This window comes from Dendrobates tinctorius, unplaced genomic scaffold, assembly GCF_039654945.1.
Source record: "Dendrobates tinctorius isolate UK_male_01 unplaced genomic scaffold, ASM3965494v1 ptg000024l, whole genome shotgun sequence".
Taxonomy (NCBI): Eukaryota; Metazoa; Chordata; class Amphibia; order Anura; family Dendrobatidae; genus Dendrobates; species Dendrobates tinctorius.
The window spans coordinates 15,279,353-15,299,147 of NW_027361692.1; the positions used below are offsets into that span (position 1 = coordinate 15,279,353).

The 19,795-nt window shown below is 42.0% G+C and overlaps 1 protein-coding gene across 1 annotated transcript in view; it reads right to left on the minus strand.

Moving 5' to 3' along the window:
- Positions 1-19,795, minus strand: part of COL19A1 (collagen type XIX alpha 1 chain) — a 1,445,738-nt gene that overhangs the window by 384,453 nt on the left and 1,041,490 nt on the right. Inside the window, exon 21 of the mRNA XM_073569423.1 lies at positions 10,504-10,539. Coding sequence (XP_073425524.1) covers positions 10,504-10,539 — 36 coding nt within the window. The remainder of the gene's footprint in view (positions 1-10,503; positions 10,540-19,795) is intronic.

Genomic DNA, 19,795 nt, shown 5'->3' on the forward strand with positions numbered 1-19,795 from the left:
TGCTTCTCTCCTGTGTCACATCATCAATAAACACTAGTGACCCAGTGCCACTGGCAGCCATGCATGCCCAAGCCATCACACTGCCTCTGCCGTGTTTTACAGATGATGTGGTATGCTTTGGATCATGAGCTGTACCACGCCTTCGCCATACTTTTCTCTTTCCATCATTTTGGTAGAGGTTTCATGTGTCCAAAGAATGTTTTTCCAGAACTGTGCTGACTTTTTTAGATGTTTTTTTTAGCAAAGTCCAGTCTAGCCTTTTTATTCTTGATGCTTATGAGTGGCTTGCACCGTGCAGTGAACCCTCTGTATTTACTTTCATGCAGTCTTCTCTTTAATGTAGATTTGGATATTGATACGCCTACCTCCTGGAGAGTGTTGTTCACTTGGTTGGCTGTTGTGAAGGGGTTTCTCTTCACCATGAAGATTATTCTGCGATCATCCACCACTGTTGTCTTCCGTGGGCGCCCAGGTCTTTTTGCATTGATGAGTTCACCATTGCTTTCTTTCTTTCTCAGGATGTACCAAACTGTAGATTTTGCCACTCCTAATGTTGTAGCAATTTCTCGGATGGGATTTTTCTGTTTTTGCAGCTTAAGTATGGCTTGTTTCACCTGCATGGAGAGCTCCTCTGACCGCATGTTTCCTTCACAGCAAAACCTTCCAAATGCAAGCACCACACCTCAAAACAACTCCATGCCTTTTATCTGCTTAATTGAGAATGACATACCAAAGGGATTGCCCACACCTGTCCATGAAATAGCCTTGGAGTCAATTGTCCAATTACTTTTGGTCCCTTTAAAAACAGGGTGGCACATTTTAAGGAGCTGAAACTCCTAAACCCTTTATCCAATTTTAATGTGGATACCCTCAAATGAAAGCTGAAAGTCTGAACTTCAACTGCATCTGAACTGTTTTGTTTAAAATACATTGTGGTAATGTCTAGAACCAAAATTACAAAAATGTTGTCTCTGTCCAAATATATATGGACCTAACTGTATATTAGATATATCTTTTATTTTGGAACATTTTTTAAATGGTTACCAGTCCAGACAATCCCTTATGAGGATTACAAACATCAGCAACACAAATCTTTCTACAGCTGATGAAGTATCGGTGTTTTAAACGTATTAGCCTGAAGTCATTGCATTTAGCTAATAGCGTGTTGTCTAGATTAGTGTTTCTAATGTTTCTACACCAAGTAAAAAGTAACCCTAAAGCAACTGTATGATAATACATGATTTTCTAAATTGAAAGCATAATTTGCTGACAGTGTCAACACTCTCCAAAGATTATGTGTTCTCCCCGTGGTAAATGCTCTGCAGCATGACAACCAAGGCTCTATACTGAACACATCTGTATATCAGTAGTGAGAAATAGTAGTACTTTGTAGATTTTTAGCTTCTGAATGTAAACAGGAATGTTTCTTTTAACTAACAGCCAATAGGGATTTTTTTTTTAAATTGAGACCTTGTAATATTAACTATATTAAAAAGATACATCATTTAATAATCATTGCACCATGATTAAGATTCTGGACCATAAACAAATTTTATCACCTATTCCCAGGAAATCTACATGGCTGTCTCTGTCCTATAGACACTAAATGGTGTGTGTGTAGATGGGACACATCATACATGGCATCTCTATTATGATGGGAAAGGGTCTCAGCAATAAAACGCCCATTGATCATACATTTATCACCTATCTCATTTTGAATATAGTTTAGAATGACACCATTTACTTTATCATAAAATGGACTTAAAAATTTGTAAAAATTCCGAGTAGAGTGAAATGGTGAAATGAACACATTCTGCCATTGCGTTCTATTTTTATGGTAATCAAAGTAAGGCAAAATGACCTGGAAATATGCTTCTGAAGGAACTACAACAATTCCAAAAGTTTATTTTTTTTATTTTGCTGAGTGTCTGACCTATAGTTCCAAAGGATATTACACAAAAAATTCTGCATTTAAAGGTATGCAGTAAAGTGAAGGAGTTATATATTCATGAATTCCAAAAATAGAACAATTATTAACCTTTTGGCACAGAATTTGAAAGAGACTCATTGACTCCCCTCATCAATGCGCCACACAACTAGTGACAACAGTCGCATCCGCTATAGCACAGCTTACACATTGTCACTACAACAATCCGCACCATTCTTGTAACAACCCTGCTGGCTTCACTGCATGGCCTCCCATCCCCTGCACCTCAACTTACTCACTGCTCCGGGTCATGCTGTGAATTCTGTCTGTTACCAGTCCTGTGCTCTGTGCCTCTGCTCTCCTGTATGTTTCCTGGCTATGTGTGTATAGGGGGGCTGCACCAGAACTCTCTGGTTCTCATGCAGTCAGGGTGCACCTGTCTAATCTGTCCCTGACCAATCACCTAGAGCCCTTGACTATTTTGTTCCACCACACCCACTGAAACATTGCCTGTGCAATGTCTAATCTCAGTTAGTATCTTGCTGCTGAGGAAGCCAGGCCCTGTCCTGTGTATTTCCGCCTTCTCTGGAGGAATACTTCTTGTCTTGCTTTGTACCTTGTCTGCCTGCCAGGAGGCTGAATATCCTGGCCCTTGAGTCTTGGTCCCAGTACCTTGTCTGTACTCTGTCCTACCTTAGTCTCCCTTTCTCCTTGTCTGTGGCTTCCTTCCCTGCTGTGTCTTTCCTTGTGTCCTCCCTGTCTGTGCATCTGCACCCTTGCAGCTCTGTCTGTGCATCTGCACCCTTGCAGCTCCATCTGTGCATCTGCACCCTTGCAGCTCCATCTGTGCATCTGCACCCTTGCTGTTCCATCTGTTGTGAGTTCATTTTTCCCTTCACCATTGAGGTCTGATGAACTCCCTCCTCTGGTGAAGGAAGGTAGTGAGGCTGATTGCCAAACACATGGGCAGCTAGATGATGACTGGGTGCCTGGAATTGAGGACTAGATATAAGGCTGCCGACGCCCTTCTTCCTGGCTGGTGATTTTCCTGCTGGATTCTTGGAGACCAGTCTGATTCCTGCATCTCAAAGCTAAGTTTTCTGCTCTTCTTTGTACTCTTCAGTTTTGTTTTTGTTTTGCCTTGTTTTTTGGGAGTTCTGCCATCCCCGGCCGGGGCTGAGCTGAACTCCATTTTTGTCTCTGATCTGTTAATATTTTGCTCTGTCTTCAGAATATACCTGAGTGCTGATATAGTCTTTTGAAGCCTAGCGACTTCAGGGCCTGTTTTCCTATCAGTCGGTTGGCTCATTTTGATAGGGTTTTTGGCGGATGGCAGACAGCAGCTTTCCTATCCTGTCCTATGTAGTTAGCTTGGGCCCCATCATTTGCTCATCCTATCTTTCTATCTGTGTTAGTGTTTTCATCTTGCTTCACCATCATTATATGTTGGGGGCTGCCTATTGCTTTGGGGTCTGCTCTGGGGCAGTTTAGTTTTTCCCCTTTCTGTCTTTAGGCTATATAGTTCTCCGGCTGTGATCGAGGGGTCTAGAGCACCGTAGGAACCCCCCACGGCTACTGCTATTTGTTGTGGATAGGTTCAGGGGTCTGCAATCCGATAGCTGCCAACTTCTTTGGTTTTTCTGGACTTAGCTGGTATTTTGTTTTTCCCTCCTTCGGTGACTCATCATAACAGAATCACCAGCCATACCGCAGATCCTAGGGTACTCAATAGCAGGAGAGAATTGTAAAAAAAAAAAAGTGTCAGAATTTTTTTTTTTTGTGTGCATATTTTTTCCTCTATATCTCTGAGGCCGTAGGGGGAATTTTTCTCTCAATGGAGATGAAGCAATTGTCTGATCGTGTGGAGCAGCTTGCTGCTGAAGTGCGGGGAATTTCCGCCTATCTTGCTCATTCACATGCTGCTGAACCAAAGATTCCTACTCCTGATGTATTTTTGGGGGATCGGTCTAAATTCTTGAATTTCAAGAATAATTGTAAATTATTTTTTGCCTTGAAGCCTAACTCGTCGGGGAACTCTGCGCAGCAGGTTAAAATTGTCATCTCTTTGCTGCGCGGCGATCCCCAGGATTGGGCGTTTTCTTTGAAACCTGATGATCCTATTCTGAATAATGTGAACACATTTTTTCAAGCCTTGGGGTTGTTGTATGATGAACCTAATGCTATTGATCAGGCTGAAAAGACCCTGTTGGCATTAAGCCAGGGTCGGGATTCGGCAGAGTTGTACTGTCAAAAATTCCGAAAGTGGGCGGTCCTTACTACCTGGAATGATGGTGCCTTGGCAGCCCTCTTTTGGAAGGGTTTGTCAAAAACTGTAAAAGATACTATGGTGGGATTTCCTATTCCCTCTGGTCTTGACGATTCTATGTCATTAGCCATTCAGGTGGATCGGCGTTTACGTGAACGCAAAACTACACGAGAGATGTTACCACCTGTTGAACAAATGTCTGAACCTATGCAATGTGATAGAGTTTTGTCTAGGGCGCAACGTCAGGAGTTCAGAAGGCGTAATAAGCAGTGTTTTTTTTGTGGAGATGCCTCGCATATTATTTCTGTCTGTCCTAAACGAGAGAAACGTTATGCACACACGTTTTCTGTGGGTGGTGTTCAACCTAAGTTTCTTCTGGCAATTACTCTGATCTGCTCCCTGTCCACATTTTCTGCCAAGGCTTTTGTGGATTCAGGAGCAGCTCTGAACCCGATGGACTTGGATTTTGCTAAATGTTGTGGATTTCCTATGACACCTCTGCAGACGCCTATCCCTTTGAGGGGTATTGATGCTACTCCTTTGGCGAAGAATAAACCTTAGTTTTGGACCCAGGTGGTAATGCGGGTCTCCCCAGACCATCAAGAAAATTGCAGATTTTTGGTGTTGCATAATTTGCATGATACCATTGTTCTGGGGTTTCCCTGGTTGCAAATCCATAATCCAGTTCTGGATTAGAAATCTTTGTCTGTGGTGAGTTGGGGTTGTCGGTGTGCCCTTAGTGATGCTCCTGTTTTCTCCACCTCTCCCCAGTCGCATGATGTTCCTGACTATTTGGCTGACTTTTATGATGTATTTAGTGAGAATGAGTCTGCGTCTTTGCCTCCTCATAGGAGTTATGATTGTGCAATTGAGCTGAACCCGGGGTGCAAATTCCCCAAGGGTCGGCTTTTCAATTTATCTGTACCCGAGCACGAGGCTATGCGATCCTATATTAAGGAGGCATTGGAGAAGGGTCATATTAGACCATCCTCTTCACCCTTAGGTGCCGGGTTTTTTTCGTGGCTAAAAAGGATGGTTCATTAAGGCCTTGCATTGACTATCGTGCCCTCAACAAAATTACTGTTAAATATCAGTATCCGTTACCCCTGATTTCTGATCTATTCTCCAGAGTTAAAGGTGCTTGCTGGTTTACCAAGCTTGACCTCAGGGGGGCGTATAATCTTATTCGCATTAAGCATGGGGATGAATGCAGAAAAAATACTCCAGAGGGACATTTTGAGTACCTGGTGATGCCTTTTGGGCTCACTAATGCCCCTTCTGTCTTCCAGTGCTTCATGAACGATATATTCCGTGACTTTTTGGATACATTTTTGATTATCTATCTGGATGATATTTTGATCTTCTCCAGGAATTGGGACTCTCATGTGGAACAGGTTCGGACTCTGTTCCGGATTTTGAGGGAGAATTCCCTGTATGTCAAGGGATCGAAATGCCTTTTTGGGGTACAGAGGATTTCATTTTTGGGATTTATTTTGTCTCCGTCAACTATTGAAATGGACCCGGCCAAGGTACAGGCCATTTATGATTGGGTTCAGCCCACTTCTTTGAAGGCCCTCCAGAAGTTTTTGGGTTTTGCTAATTTTTATCTGAAATTTATAGCTAATTTTTCTGGTATTGCCAAGCCATTGACGGATTTGACTAGGAAGGGTGCTGATGTGCTGTATTGGTCTCCGGAGGCTGTTTCTTCCTTTCAGGAGCTGAAGCGAAGATTCACTTCTGCTCCGGTTTTGCGGCAACCTGATGTCTAACTCCCATTTCAGGTGGAGGTGGACGCTTCTGAGATTGGTGCAGGAGCGGTGTTGTCCCAAAAAGATTCTGTGACATCTAAAATGAATCCTTGTGCTTTCTTTTCCCGAAAGTTCTCCCCATCCGAACGTAACTATGATGTGGGGAATCGGGAACTGTTGGCCATGAAATGGGCATTTGAGGAGTGGAGACATTGGTTGGAGGAAGCCAGACACCAAGTCGTGGTCCTTACTGACCACAAGAACTTGATTTACCTGGAGTCGGCCAAGCGCTTGAATCCTAGACAGGCTAGGTGGGCCTTGTTTTTCACACGTTTTGATTTTGTGGTCTCTTTTCTTCCGGGCACTAAGAATGTCAAGACAGACGCCCTCTCTAGGAGTTTCCTTGCTGATTCTCCTGTTGTGACTAAGCCTGCTACCATCTTAGGCGAGGGGGTAGTTCTTTCTGCCATCTCGCCCGATTTGAGACGTGCTCTGGAAGAGTTTCAGGAGGACAAACCTGAGCGTTGTCCCAGTGGAAAGTTGTATGTTCCTGACCAGTGGAGGAAGAGAGTGATGTCTGAAGTTCATTGCTCTGCATTGGCTGGTCATCCAGGTATTTTTGGTACTACAGATCTGGTGAGTCTGTCTTTTTGGTGGCCCGCCTTGTCTCAAGGGCATGTCACACTAAGAGATATCGCTAGCAATATCGCTATAACTAGTGACGTTATAGCGATATTGCTAGCGATATCTCTGTCTGATACTTACCAGCGACTGGCTCCCCCGCTGGTTATCGCTGATCGCGCGAGAACGTTCAGGACTGTTTCTCGTCATCAGCTTCCTGTGGCGCTTCCTGCTGTGAGGACGAGCGACGCGTGGAGCCGGGCGGGAGGATGCAGGATCGCCTGGTGTGACAGGTAAGTAGCGATCCCCGTCCCCAGCGATGTCGCTAGTGAGATCTGCCTATGTGGCAGCTCACTAGCGACCACTTAGCGATGTACCAGCGATCCTGACCGCATCATATCGCTGGTCGGGATCGCTGGTACATCGCTAAGTGTGACAGTACCTTCATGATGTCAGGAATTTTGTGCAGTCCTGTGGGACTTGCTCCCAGTCTAAACCTTGTTCTCGCTCTAGTGGCTTGTTGATGCCTTTGCCGGTGCCCAGGAGGCCATGGACCCATATTTCAATGGATTTTATCTCTGATATGCCTGTATCTCAGAGAATGACTGTTATTTGGGTGATTTGTGATAGATTCTCTAAGATGGTCCATCTTGTACCACTCCCTAAGTTGCCATCTTCCTCTGAGTTGGTGCCCTTGTTTTTGCAACAGGTGGTTCGCTTGCACAGGATTCCTGAGAACATTGTATCTGACAGAGGAGTTCAGTTTGTGTCTAGATTTTGGAGGACTTTCTGTTCCAAGCTGGGAATTCAGTTGTCCTTCTCCTCTGCGTTTCACCCTCAGACTAATGGGCAGACGGAGAGAACAAACCAGACTTTGGAGTCATATTTGAGATGTTTTATTTCTGCCGATCAGGATGATTGGGTTTCATTTTTGCCCTTGGCCGAATTTGCTTTAAATAATAGAGCTAGTTCTGCCACTTTGATGTCACCTTTTTTTTGTAACTTTGGTTTTCACCCTCGATTTTCTTCATGGCAGGTGGAGCCTTCTGCCTGCCCAGGTGTTGACACTGTGGTGGAGAGAATGCACCAGATCTGGGACCAAGTAGTGGATAAGTTGTCTCTCTCCCAGGAAAAGTCCCAGCGGTTTTCCAACCGACGTAGGACCGTTGGTCCCCAGTTTAAGGTGGGTGATATGGTTTGGTTGTCATCAAAAAATATTGCTATGAAGGTGGCTTCTCCTAAGTTTAAGCCTAGATTTATTGGACCTTACAAGATTTTGGAGATTATTAATCCGGTCTCTTTTCAGTTGGCTCTTCCTGTCACATTTAAAATTCATAATGTGTTTCATAAGTCCTTGTTGAAGAGGTTTGTTGAACCAGTAGTTCCTGTGGTGGCACCTCCTGACCCTATATTGGTTGAAGGTAACATGGAATATGAGGTAGAGAAGATACTGGATTCCCGTCTGGCTAGACGGAGACTCCAGTATTTGGTTAAGTGGAAGGGTTATGGTCAGGAGGATAATTCCTGGGTCTCTGCCTCTGATATTCATGCCGAAAGATTGGTGCATGCCTTTCATCGGGCTCACCCGGATCGCCCTGGTGGCATGGATGAGGGTTCGGTGACCCCTCCTCAAGGGGGAGGTACTGTTGTGAGTTCATTTTTCCCTTCACCAATGAGGTCTGATGAACTCCCTCCTCTGGTGAAGGAAGGTAGTGAGGCTGATTACCAAACACATGGGCAGCTAGATGATGACTGGGTGCCTGGAATTGAGGACTGGATATAAGGCTGCCGACGCCCTTCTTCCTGGCTGGTGATTTTCCTGCTGGATTCTTGGAGACCAGTCTGATTCCTGCATCTCAAAGCTAAGTTTTCTGCTCTTCTTTGTACTCTTCAGTTTTGTTTTTGTTTTGCCTTGTTTTTTGGGAGTTCTGCCATCCCCGGCCGGGGCTGAGCTGAACTCCATTTTTGTCTCTGATCTGTTGACATTTTGCTCTGTCTTCAGAATATACCTGAGTGCTGATATAGTCTTTTGAAGCCTAGCGACTTCAGGGCCTGTTTTTCCTATCAGTCGGTTGGCTCATTTTGATAGGGTTTTTGGCGGATGGCAGACAGCAGCTTTCCTATCCTGCCCTATGTAGTTAGCTTGGGCCCCATCATTTGCTCAACCTATCTTTCTATCTGTGTTAGTGTTTTCATCTTGCTTCACCGTCATTATATGTTGGGGGCTGCCTATTGCTTTGGGGTCTGCTCTGGGGCAGTTTAGTTTTTCCCCTTTCTGTCTTTAGGCTATATAGTTCTCTGGCTGTGATCGAGGGGTCTAGAGCACCGTAGGAACCCCCCACGGCTACTGCTAGTTGTTGTGGATAGGTTCAGTGGTCTGCAATCCGATAGCTGCCAACCTCTTTGGTTTTTCTGGACTTAGCTGGTATTTTGTTTTTTCCTCCTTCGGTGACTCATCATAACATCCATCTGTGCATCTGCACCCTTGCAGCTCTGTCTGTGCATCTGCACCCTTGCAGCTCTGTCTGTGCATCTGCACCCTTGCAGCTCTGTCTTCTCTGCTGCAGAACTTCTTGCTGCAGTTTCTCCACAGACCTTGTGGTTCAGCTCAACTCCGCACTCCTGCGGCTCTGCCTACTCCACACTCCTGCGGCTCCTCCTACTCCACACTCCTGCCTGTATCCATACCTGCACCTCCTGTGTGAACAGGTCCTAATCCTGTTCCAACATACACCACTCCCTCCTGCCTACTCCTGCACCTGCTGTGTCCCTTCTCATACCACGCCAGTCTGTCCTGTGTCTCCAAGCTGTGCCCGCCTGTCCTGTGTCTACAAGCCATGCCCGCCTGCCCTGTGTCTCCAAGCTGTGCCCGCCTGTCCTGTGTCTCCAAGCCATGCCCGCCTGTCCTGTGTATCCAAGCCGTGCCCGCCTATCCTGTGTCTCCAAGCCGTGCCCGCCTGTCCTGTGTCTCCAAACCGTGCCCGCCTGCCCTGTGTCTCCAAGCCGTGCCCGCCTGCCCTGTGTCTCCAAGCCATACCTGCTTGCCCTGTGTCTCCAAGCCACGCCTGTTTGCCCAGCGTCTCAGCCATGCCTGTCGTGTCTACCTGCCTGCCTGTCTATAGCTTCTGTCAAAGTGATTTGTCCCCAAGTGGGACCAGCAGCCATAGCCAGACACCACCCTGGAGTGGCACCCGACAGCTATCTGCCACACAAGTCTGACCTCACCATCAGAGGCTCCAGTGAAGACCAAGGTAGCTGTCGTAGTCACGCCCCTTCCAGGGTAGTCTGGTTTGTGGCACAGTGGGGCCACAAACCCCCCCAGTTCTCGCCATTCAGCCAAGGCGCGAGCGTGACAATTCTGATGAAGGTCAAGATTCAGGGCTGAAACATTAATAATTATTCTGAATAATTTTGGATTTAATGAATAAGTAACTCCTACACTTCACTGCATACCTTTGGAGTGCTGAATTTTTCATATATTTGGATTTACGAGCAGCATCTTGGCTACTGGCATGCTATCCCAAAGGTAGGTCATTAATATGTTATTTGTTGCCTGTGTGAAAAGATAAATAGGAATCTCACTAATTTATGTGGGGTTATAATAGAAGAGTACTCCTAATATTTACCACATATTGTTATTTGCTCAGATTTAGAAAATGGAACTTCATCCAGGCATTGGGTCTTGGATTGAGATAGAATAATCTGTTTGTGTGTTTGGCATTGATTATTTTCTAATCAAACAATCTCTCAGTCATTTAAGAAGTCCTACATCACTGCAGTGGTTTTGCAATACTTGCAAGTAAATCCAATAATCCATAAAAACACATTAAAGTTTGAAACAGATTAATTGATTCAATTTCAATGCCAAAAATATTTAATCTGAAACCATTCTATAAATGATACAATTTGGAGCAGAAATAATATGTCACAGTCTTACTCACAGGGTCACCTTTTTCTCCTTTTGTGTCAGATACGGTCTGTAAGAGAAATGTGGTGAATAATTATTGCATACAAATTCCTTCTAAATAAGAATAATAAAAACAATAATATACTAATGAATTACATAAAAGAAAACCCTATTGCTTCAGATCTTTGGATATTATGTAATAATAACAGCAATAAAAAGCACAGAGGGGCAACGTTTTCAATAATCTAAAGGGATTTCCTGATTATCAGACCATGTAATCACACTAATGATCAGTTAGTAAATAAGCAAAATGCTCATTTCTCAGCTAATCAGATTCATTGTTGTCGGGGAGCACATGCCCTAAGTAAACAGGAGAGGTGCTGACAACAACATTCAGGCTGCATGGTGACAAAAGGATTGTATTAAAAAAAGGCTGTCCCTTTAAGTTTATGCTAGCCCATATGAATAGCCAGTATGGCTGTGTTCACACACAGCGTTTTTTTCGCGTTTTTTTCGCGTTTTTTTCAAGGATTTGCCAAAAAATCCACTTAAAGAACGCTTAAAAGAAGCTTCCCATTTATTTTAATGCATTTTGCACTTTTTGTGCATATTGATGCGCTTTCTTCCACGAAAAAAAGCTTTGCGGTAAAAAACGCAGCATGCTCATTAATTTTGTGGATTTTTCCGCATTTCTGGCTAATTCTATGAGTCTGGGGCCGTGCGGAAAAAAAACGCATAAAAACCGCGCAAAAACCGCGCGGTTTCTGCGAAGGAGTCCGGTTTTTATGCAGAAATTTTCTGCATACATGTGCACATAGCCTAAGAGAACTGATTGACTTCTAATTAGATGATCCGCACTCATTACAGCGACATGTAAAAGGTTGGGCACCCCTGATCAAAATTACTGTTATTGTGATTAGTTAAGCAAGTTGAATATGAAATGATCTCTAAAAGGCCTAATGTTAAAGATGACACATTTACCTTGTATTTTAGGCAAAAAGAAAAGTGTATTATAATTTTTTACATTTTAAAATTTGCAATAAGTAAAATAGGCAGATGCAAATGTTTGGGCCCCCTTGGAGATTTGAGTGCTCGGATATCTTTGACCAAGGCTTCAGACCTTCATTGTTCTGTTAGGGTTATGGCTTGTATACGATCATAGTTAGGAAAGGCCAGATGATGCAAATTTCCCAGCTTTATAAAAACCCAGCCTCCTCTAACCTTGTGCCAAAAACAGCAGCCATGGGTTCTTCTAAGCAGCTGCCCAGAACTCTGAAAATGAAAATGGTGGAGACCCACAAACCAGGAGAAGGCTATAAGAAAATAGCAAACCATTTCCAAGTTGCTCATTTCTCAGTTCGAAATAAAATTAAGAAATCGTAGTTAACAAGACCAGTGGAACTCAAGATAAGGTCTGGAAGATCATGCAAAATTTCAGTGAGTGGTGCTCGCAGGATTGCTAAAGAGGCAAATCAGAACCCCCTCTTGACTGCAAAAGTCCTTCTGAAAGATTTAAAAGACTTTGGAGTTGTGGCACATTGTTCTAATGTTCAGAGACATCTGCACAAATATGGCCTTCATGGAAGAGTCATGAGAAGAAAACCTTCTCCTGCATGCCACAAAAAAATTCAGTGTCAGAAGTATGCAAAAGAACATCTAAACAACCCTGATGAATTTTGGAAACAAGTACTGTGGACCGATGAGGTTTAAATAATACTCTTTGGCCACAATGATCAAAGGTGTTTGTGGAGAAAAAATGGCACAGAATTGGAGGAAAAGAACATCTCACCAACCTTTAACCCCTTCCCGACCTTTGATGCCACATAGGCATTATGAAAATCGGTACCAATCCGACCCATGATGCCTATGTGGCGTCATGAATTGTTAGCCCCCCTGCAGGTCGGGTGACTGGGGTCACTGAAAGGTCACCTGACCAGCACATACAGGAGGCTTTGTGCTTCACCCCAGGGGGTTGGCTTCGCCCCCCAGCTACAATCGCATGCGCAGTGCGCCCGTTGAATCTGCCAGATTCCATTCATTCATTTTGATCACTGTGATAGATCCTATCACAGTGATCAAAGTAAAAAAATAGTAAATCACCCCAATTTATCACCCCCATAGGTAGGGACAAATAATAAAATAAATAAAATATTTTTATTTTTCTATTAGTGTTAGGGTTAGAATTAGGGTTAGGGATAGAATTATGGTTAGAATTAGGGTTAGGGTTGGAATTAGGGTTAGGATTGGAATTAAGGTTAGGGTTGGAAGTAGGGTTAGGGTTGGAAGTGGGGTTAAGATTAGGGTTAGGGGTGTGTTGGGATTATGGTTAGGGTTGGGATTATGGTTAGGGGTGTATTGGGGTTTGGATTATGGTTAGGGTTGGGCTTAGGGTTAGGGATGTGTTAGGTTAGGGTTGTGGTTAGGGGTGTGTTGGGGTTAGGGTTGGAGTTAGAATTGAGGGGTTTCCACTGTTTAGGCACATCAGGGGGTCTCCAAACGCGACATGGCGCCACCATTGATTCCAGCCATTTTGCGTTCAAAAAGTCAAACGGTGCTCCCTCCCTTCCAAGCCCTGACGTGTGCCCAAACAGTGGTTTACCCCAACATATGGGGTATCAGCATACTCAGGAAAAATTGCACAAGTTTAGGGGTCTAATTTCTCCTGTTATCCTTGGGAAAATAAAAAATTGGTGGCTAAAAAATTATTTTTGTGGCTCTGCGTTATCAACTTCTGTGAAGCACTTGGGGGTTCAATATGCTCATCTAGATAAGTTCCTTGGGAGGTCTAGTGTCCAAAATAGGGTCACTTGTGAGGAGTTTCTACTGTTTAGATGCATCAGGGGCTCTGCAAACGTAACATGATGCCCGCAGACCATTCCATCAAGTCGGCATTTCAAAACATCATTACTTCCCTTTCGAGCCCCGACATATGCCCAAATAGTGGTCCCCCCACATATGGGGTACCAGCGTACTCAGGACAAACTTTTGGGGTCCAATTTATCCTGTTATCCTTGTAAAAATAAAAAATTGAGGGCTAGAAATCATTTTTTTGAGGAAAAAAATTATTTTTTTATTTCACGGCTCTGTGTTATAAACTTCTGTGAAGCACTTGGGGGTTCAAAGTGCTCACCACACATTTAGATAAGTTCCTTGGGGGGTCTAGTTCACAAAATGGGGTCACTTATGGAGGGTTTCCACAGTTTAGACACATCAGGGGTTTTGCAAACATAACATGACGCCCGCAGATCATTCCATCAAAGTCTACATTTCAAAACGTCACTGCTTCCATTCCGAGACTTGACGTGTGCCCAAACAATGGTTTCCCCCCACATATGGGGTACCAGCATACTCAGGACAAACTGGACAACAACTTTTGGGGTCCAATTTCTCCTGTTACCCTTGTGAAAATAAAAAATTGCGGGCTAAAAAATCATTTTTGAGGAAAAAAAATGATTTTTTATTTTCACGGCTCTGCGCTAAAATCTTCTGTGAAGCACTTGGGGGTTCAAAGTGTTCACCACACATCTAGATAAGTTCTTTGGGGGGTCTAGTTTCCAAAATGGGGTCACTTGTGGGGGGTTTCTCCTGTTTAGGCACATCAGGGGCTCTGCAAACGCAACATAATGACCCGCAGACCATTCCATCAAAGTCTGCATTCCAAATTGGTGCTCCTTCCCTTCCGAGCTCTCCCATGTGCCCAAACAGTGGTTCAAACCACATATGAGGTATCAGTGTACTCAGGACAAATTGCACAACAACTTTTGAGGTCCAATTTCTCCTGTTAGCCTTGTGAAAATAAAAAAAGGAAAAAAAATGATTTTTTATTTTCACTGCTTTGCGTTATAAACTTCTGTGAAGCACTTGGGGGTTCAAAGTGCTTACCACCCATCTAGATAAGTTCCTTAAGGGGTCTAGTTTCCAAAATGGTGTCACTTGTGTTTTTTTTTCACTGTTTAGGCGCAAAGTGGCTGTCCAAATGCCTCATGGTGTCCTCTAACGATTGGAGCTAATTTTCCATTCAAAAGTCAAATGGCGATCCTTCCCTTCCGGGCCCTGCCGTGAGCCCAAACAGTGGTTTATGACCACATATGAGGTATCAGTGTACTCAGAAGAAATTGCCCAACAAATTGTAGGATCCATTTTATCCTGTTGCCCATGTGAAAATGAAAAAACTGAGGCTAAAATAAAATTTTTGTGAAAAAAGTATATTTTTTTATAGATAAATTTGTGAAGCACCTGGGGGTTCAAAGTGCTCACTATGCATCTAGATAAGTTCCTTGGAGGGTCTAGTTTCCAAAATGGTGTCACTTGTGGGGGAGCTTCACTGTTTAGGTGCACAGGGGCTCTCCAAACGCGACATGACAACCGCTAAATATTCCAGCATTCCCTTCTGAGCCCTGCTGTGTGCCCAAACAGTGGTCTATAACCACATATGAGGTATCGGTGTACTCAGAAGAAATTGCCCAACAAATTGTAGGATCCATTTTATCCTGTTGCCCATGTGAAAATGAAAAAACTGAGGCTAAAAGAAAATTTTTTGTGAAAAAAAATTACTTTTTTTATGGATCAATTTGTGAAGCACCTGGGGGTTCAAAGTGCTCACTATGCATCTAGATAAGTTCCTTGGAGGGTCTAGTTTCCAAAATGGTGTCACTTGTGGGGGAGCTTCAATGTTTAGGTGCACAGGGGCTCTCCAAACGCGACATGACAACCGCTAAATATTCCAGCATTCCCTTCTGAGCCCTGCTGTGTGCCCAAACAGTGGTCTATAACCACATATGAGGTATCGGTGTACTCAGAAGAAATTGCCCAACAAATTGTAGGATGCATTTTATCCTATTGCCCATGTGAAAATGAAAAAACTGAGGCTAAAAGAAAATTTTTTGTGAAAAAAAAATTACTTTTTTTATGGATCAATTTGTGAAGCACCTGGGGGTTCAAAGTGCTTACTATGCATCTAGATAAGTTCCTTGGGGGGTTTAGTTTCCAAAATGGGGTCACTTGTGGGGGAGCTCCAATGTTTAGGAACACAGGGGCTCTCCAAACGCGACATGGCAACCGCTAAATATTACAACATATTTTCCATTCAAAAAGTCAAATGGCGCTCCTTCCCTTCTGAGCCCTGCCATGCACCCAAACAGTGATTTATGACCACATATGAGGTATCGGTCTACTCAGGAGAAATTGTCCAGCAAATCTTAGGACCCATTTTATCCTGTTGCAAATGTAAAAATGAAAAAATTGATGCTAAAAGAAAATTTTTGCTGGAAAAATTAAAATGTCCTTTTTTCCTTCCACGTTGCTTTAGTTCCTGTGAAGCACCTGAAGGGTTAATAATCTTCTTGAATGTAGTTTTGAGTAGCTTGAGGGGTGCAGTTTTTAGAATGGTGTCACTTTTGGGTATTTTCTGCCATATAGACCCCTCAAAGTGACTTCAAATGTGAGGTGCTCCCTAAAAAAATGGTTTTGTAAATTTTGTTGCAAAAATGAGAAATCGCTGGTCAACTTTTAACCCTTATAACTTCCTAACAAAAAAATTGTTTCTAAAATTGTGCTGATGTAAAGTAGACATGTAGGAAATGTTATTTATTAACTATTTTGTGTCACATAACTCTCTGGTTTAACAGAATAAAAATTCATAATTTGAAAATTGCAAAATTTTTGCCAAATTTCCATAAATAAATGAAAAAATTATCGCCCTAAATTTACCACTAACATGAAGCCCAATATGTCATGAAAAAAAACAGTTTCAGAATCACTAGGATCCATTGAAGCGTTCCTGAGTTATTACCTCATAAAGGGACACTGGTCAGAATTGCAAAAAATGGCCAGGTCATTAAGGTCAAAATAGGCTGGGTCATGAAGGGAGGTAGATCAGTTATACTTTTGAGTAATGCTGCACCCAATGGCACATGGACATTTCCTGGGTAGAGGGAAGAATGGATTCATTGAAATTTCAACAAATTCTTTATGCAAACACTATCTGTAAAAAAAGCTGAAGTTGAAAGGATGATGGCTTCTACAAATAGATAATGATCCTGTACACATGTCAAAATCATCTGCTTTAAACAGTCATGAGTAGAACATAGCTCCACCCATGACTCTTAAGCTGTTAAAATCCACTGTTTGTCACAGCATCATTTGAAGGCCCAGTGGTGGACCTACAACGTGATCTCAGGGCGCAAATGGGTTGCTATGACAGACGGAGGTCTGATGAAGACCACTGTGACTATCTTAAGGGTAATCCTGTGAAAGCCAGCCTGAAGCTGGCGTTCATAGGAGACCATAATTTCTTCCATATACAGCAATAATCTGGTTGGGAAGGTGATATAAGCTATCCTTAAAAGTTTCTGGGCAGCATTATCAGAAGAATGCACATAAACCTATGTGATACATAATGAAGTGTTACATTCAATAAGAGGCATATGCAGATACATCTATTTCTGTTTAACACAGATTTACAACCTGGCTGCATGCATGAGTGATAATGGTAAGTTGAGTTATTTTATTGCATTTTTTTTAATTATTGCTAAATAATTTACAGTAAGAAAAAGCAAACTTATCACTACTGATGATCTGATCCAATCAGAGTTGAATTTCCTGAAATTTGCAGGTCCCCGCTAACAGTTTGCTATTTGATTCTTGCAGTTTACTCCCTCCCAAAAAATACCTGCTGCACTCTTGAAAAGTCACAGAGTGGACTTATGATTACAGATGCAGCTAGTCAGGGTTCCCCATAATGCCCTGTGGCTCTCACATGACATGTTCTAGGGCAGCAAATCATGGGGGACTATCACAGCTGGTATAAAAGATTAGAGATAGCCAAGAAATGCCATTTAAACCTTTTTACAATGTTGAGCTGATTGTCTGCTCAAAGGGGTTAAATGTATTTTATATTCATGCATGTTGTCATGGGTAACACCTACTGGGGTTGCAGTCTAGCCTAGGCAGGGTTAACTGTAATGGCTAACCTAGTTTGGGGATGGGGAACTGAGAGTTAGTGCCAAGTTCAGGAAGTCACAGTTCAGTTTAGGACAGTAGTATGAAATGATAATAGAAATCTCAAGCACCCCTTCTGTGGAAGAACAGCAAAAATGCACATAAAGGGGTCCACTATCGCAAATCCAACTCTGGGTAAATATACTCTTGGGTAAGCCTTGCTAAAAATGTCACTTGTATAGACACTCCCTGGCCTGTTTGCAGACATAAGGTTCGGACTAATGTTATTATAGCTTTATTATTGACAACCATTCCTTCTGATCCGCAACACAGGTGCAGGACATCTTCCAGAATTAATCTGCATTATTTCCACATCTTAAGCACTTGACACTTTCATAACATTGCTCTGCACTTTATATATTATGCTGCTTTCTGAGATGTTTAGCAGGATATTTGTCATCTGTCAGTAGTTACTACTGCTTTATTAGGTATTGTTTGCATTAGGTATTTTACACATTTTTCCAACATCATATTTTTTGCAAATTATTTATTTGTTTGCACAATGTCTTTCGTATTCTGCATAGCATGTGTTATCATATCCTTTGTTTTATGTCATTTAATGTGTTTTTTAACTTACAGTAGAAACGGAAAGTAGTCAGACCCCTTTAAATTTTTCACCATTTGTTTCATTGCAGCCAAAAAAGCTCTTTTTTTTTCTTTTTTTCTACACTCTGCACCCCATCTTGACTAAAAAACAGAAATGTAGAAATTTTTGCAAATTTATTAAACAAACTGAAATATCGCATGGTCATAAGTATTCAGATCCTTTGCTCAGTATTGAGTAGAAACACCCTTTTGAGCTAGTACAGCCATGAGTCTTCTTGGGAATGATGCAACACGTTTTTCACACCAGGATTTGCAGAAACTCTCCAGTTCCATCAGGTTGGATGGTGAACGTTGGTGGACAGCCATTTTCAGGTCTCTCCCGAGATGCTCAATTGGGTTTAGGTCAGGGCTCTGGCTGGACCAGTCAAGAATGGTCAAAAGTCTGGAATCCCTCTTTCACTCTAGCTCTCTCTTTCCTTCCCATAAGGCTTTATTAACAATAAAATATATTGGATTCAGTATTTGGGATGGGAAAATTATATCTACACTTTTCCAAAGTATTTGGACTACAATAGATTTGCTGCAAATGAAAGTTTTGGGAAAAATATACTGAACCTGGCGATTTCGAATTTCAAAATGTTCTCTACTAATCATGCATTTTGAAAAAGACTCCTTTAAAGCCTCAGCAAAAACATGGGATTCTCTATTTCTCTTTGTCTGATTATATTGTGCCTTAAAATTACATTAATCAGAATAATTTAGTATATTTTAGTTATTAGTATAGAAATTTGGAAGAGCACAGTTTATTTTTATACTATACTATTTTATGATATCATTACAAATGGATATCGTTGCTAAAGGAATCTGTATTAAAATTGCTGCCCAAATTCCTACAATATTTTCCTAGAATTTCCAATTCATCAAAAAACTCTTATGAATTGATAATTAGCAAGTGACAGTGTTGTCTCTTGCTCACTATGATTTTGATGGCCTGTAGTCAACAGCAACAAATTCATCTTATTTCAAGATTTAACCAAAATAGCTCTACAAACTACTACTAATTATTGGATGACTAAAAAATTATTTTTGTCTAATTTTTTTTCTATCCACATTATCTGACAGCACTTATTTTGGAGTTAAATCTTGACTGACTCACAGAATACACTGGCCACATTAATAACAATGCCATAAGGACATGTCATTAATTAAATATGCTTTTCAAGACAAATGAAAATAATTTGGCAGGTTGTATTATAAACCAAAAACTAACAAAACCTCAATAAGCATTTTGAGTTGGGAAAATAAAAAGTTTTACACCTTTGATAGAAAATCACAGAAATTCAGATCTGCTAAGCCTCATATAATTTAGTAATGATTATGCAATGATATCTCAACAGGGACCAATTTACATTTTGTCTCTAAATAAGCTTGACCACGGAATTGGATAGAAGACCTGATAACACCATTTTAAACAGAAGAGATCTCAATAATGGGTTTTGTCTGAGATTTGATGCCAGATGGAAATTGCATGAAATACAGATAAGCTTAACATATCGTTACTGCCAACTTGGAGGTCCCACTGTGATTCTAAGCACTAGGCTGGCATTCTGCTCTTACAGCCAATATGGCCAACTTTTTATTTAACTATCTTTATCCCTCAGTTACAACATCCTGAATTTTCAAACTTTCCTTTAATCAGAGATTTATAACAAGCTTTAACTGAAAAAGACAAACTTTTCTTAATTTTATAATAAAAAAGGTTGTTGACTTAGAAAAGAAAA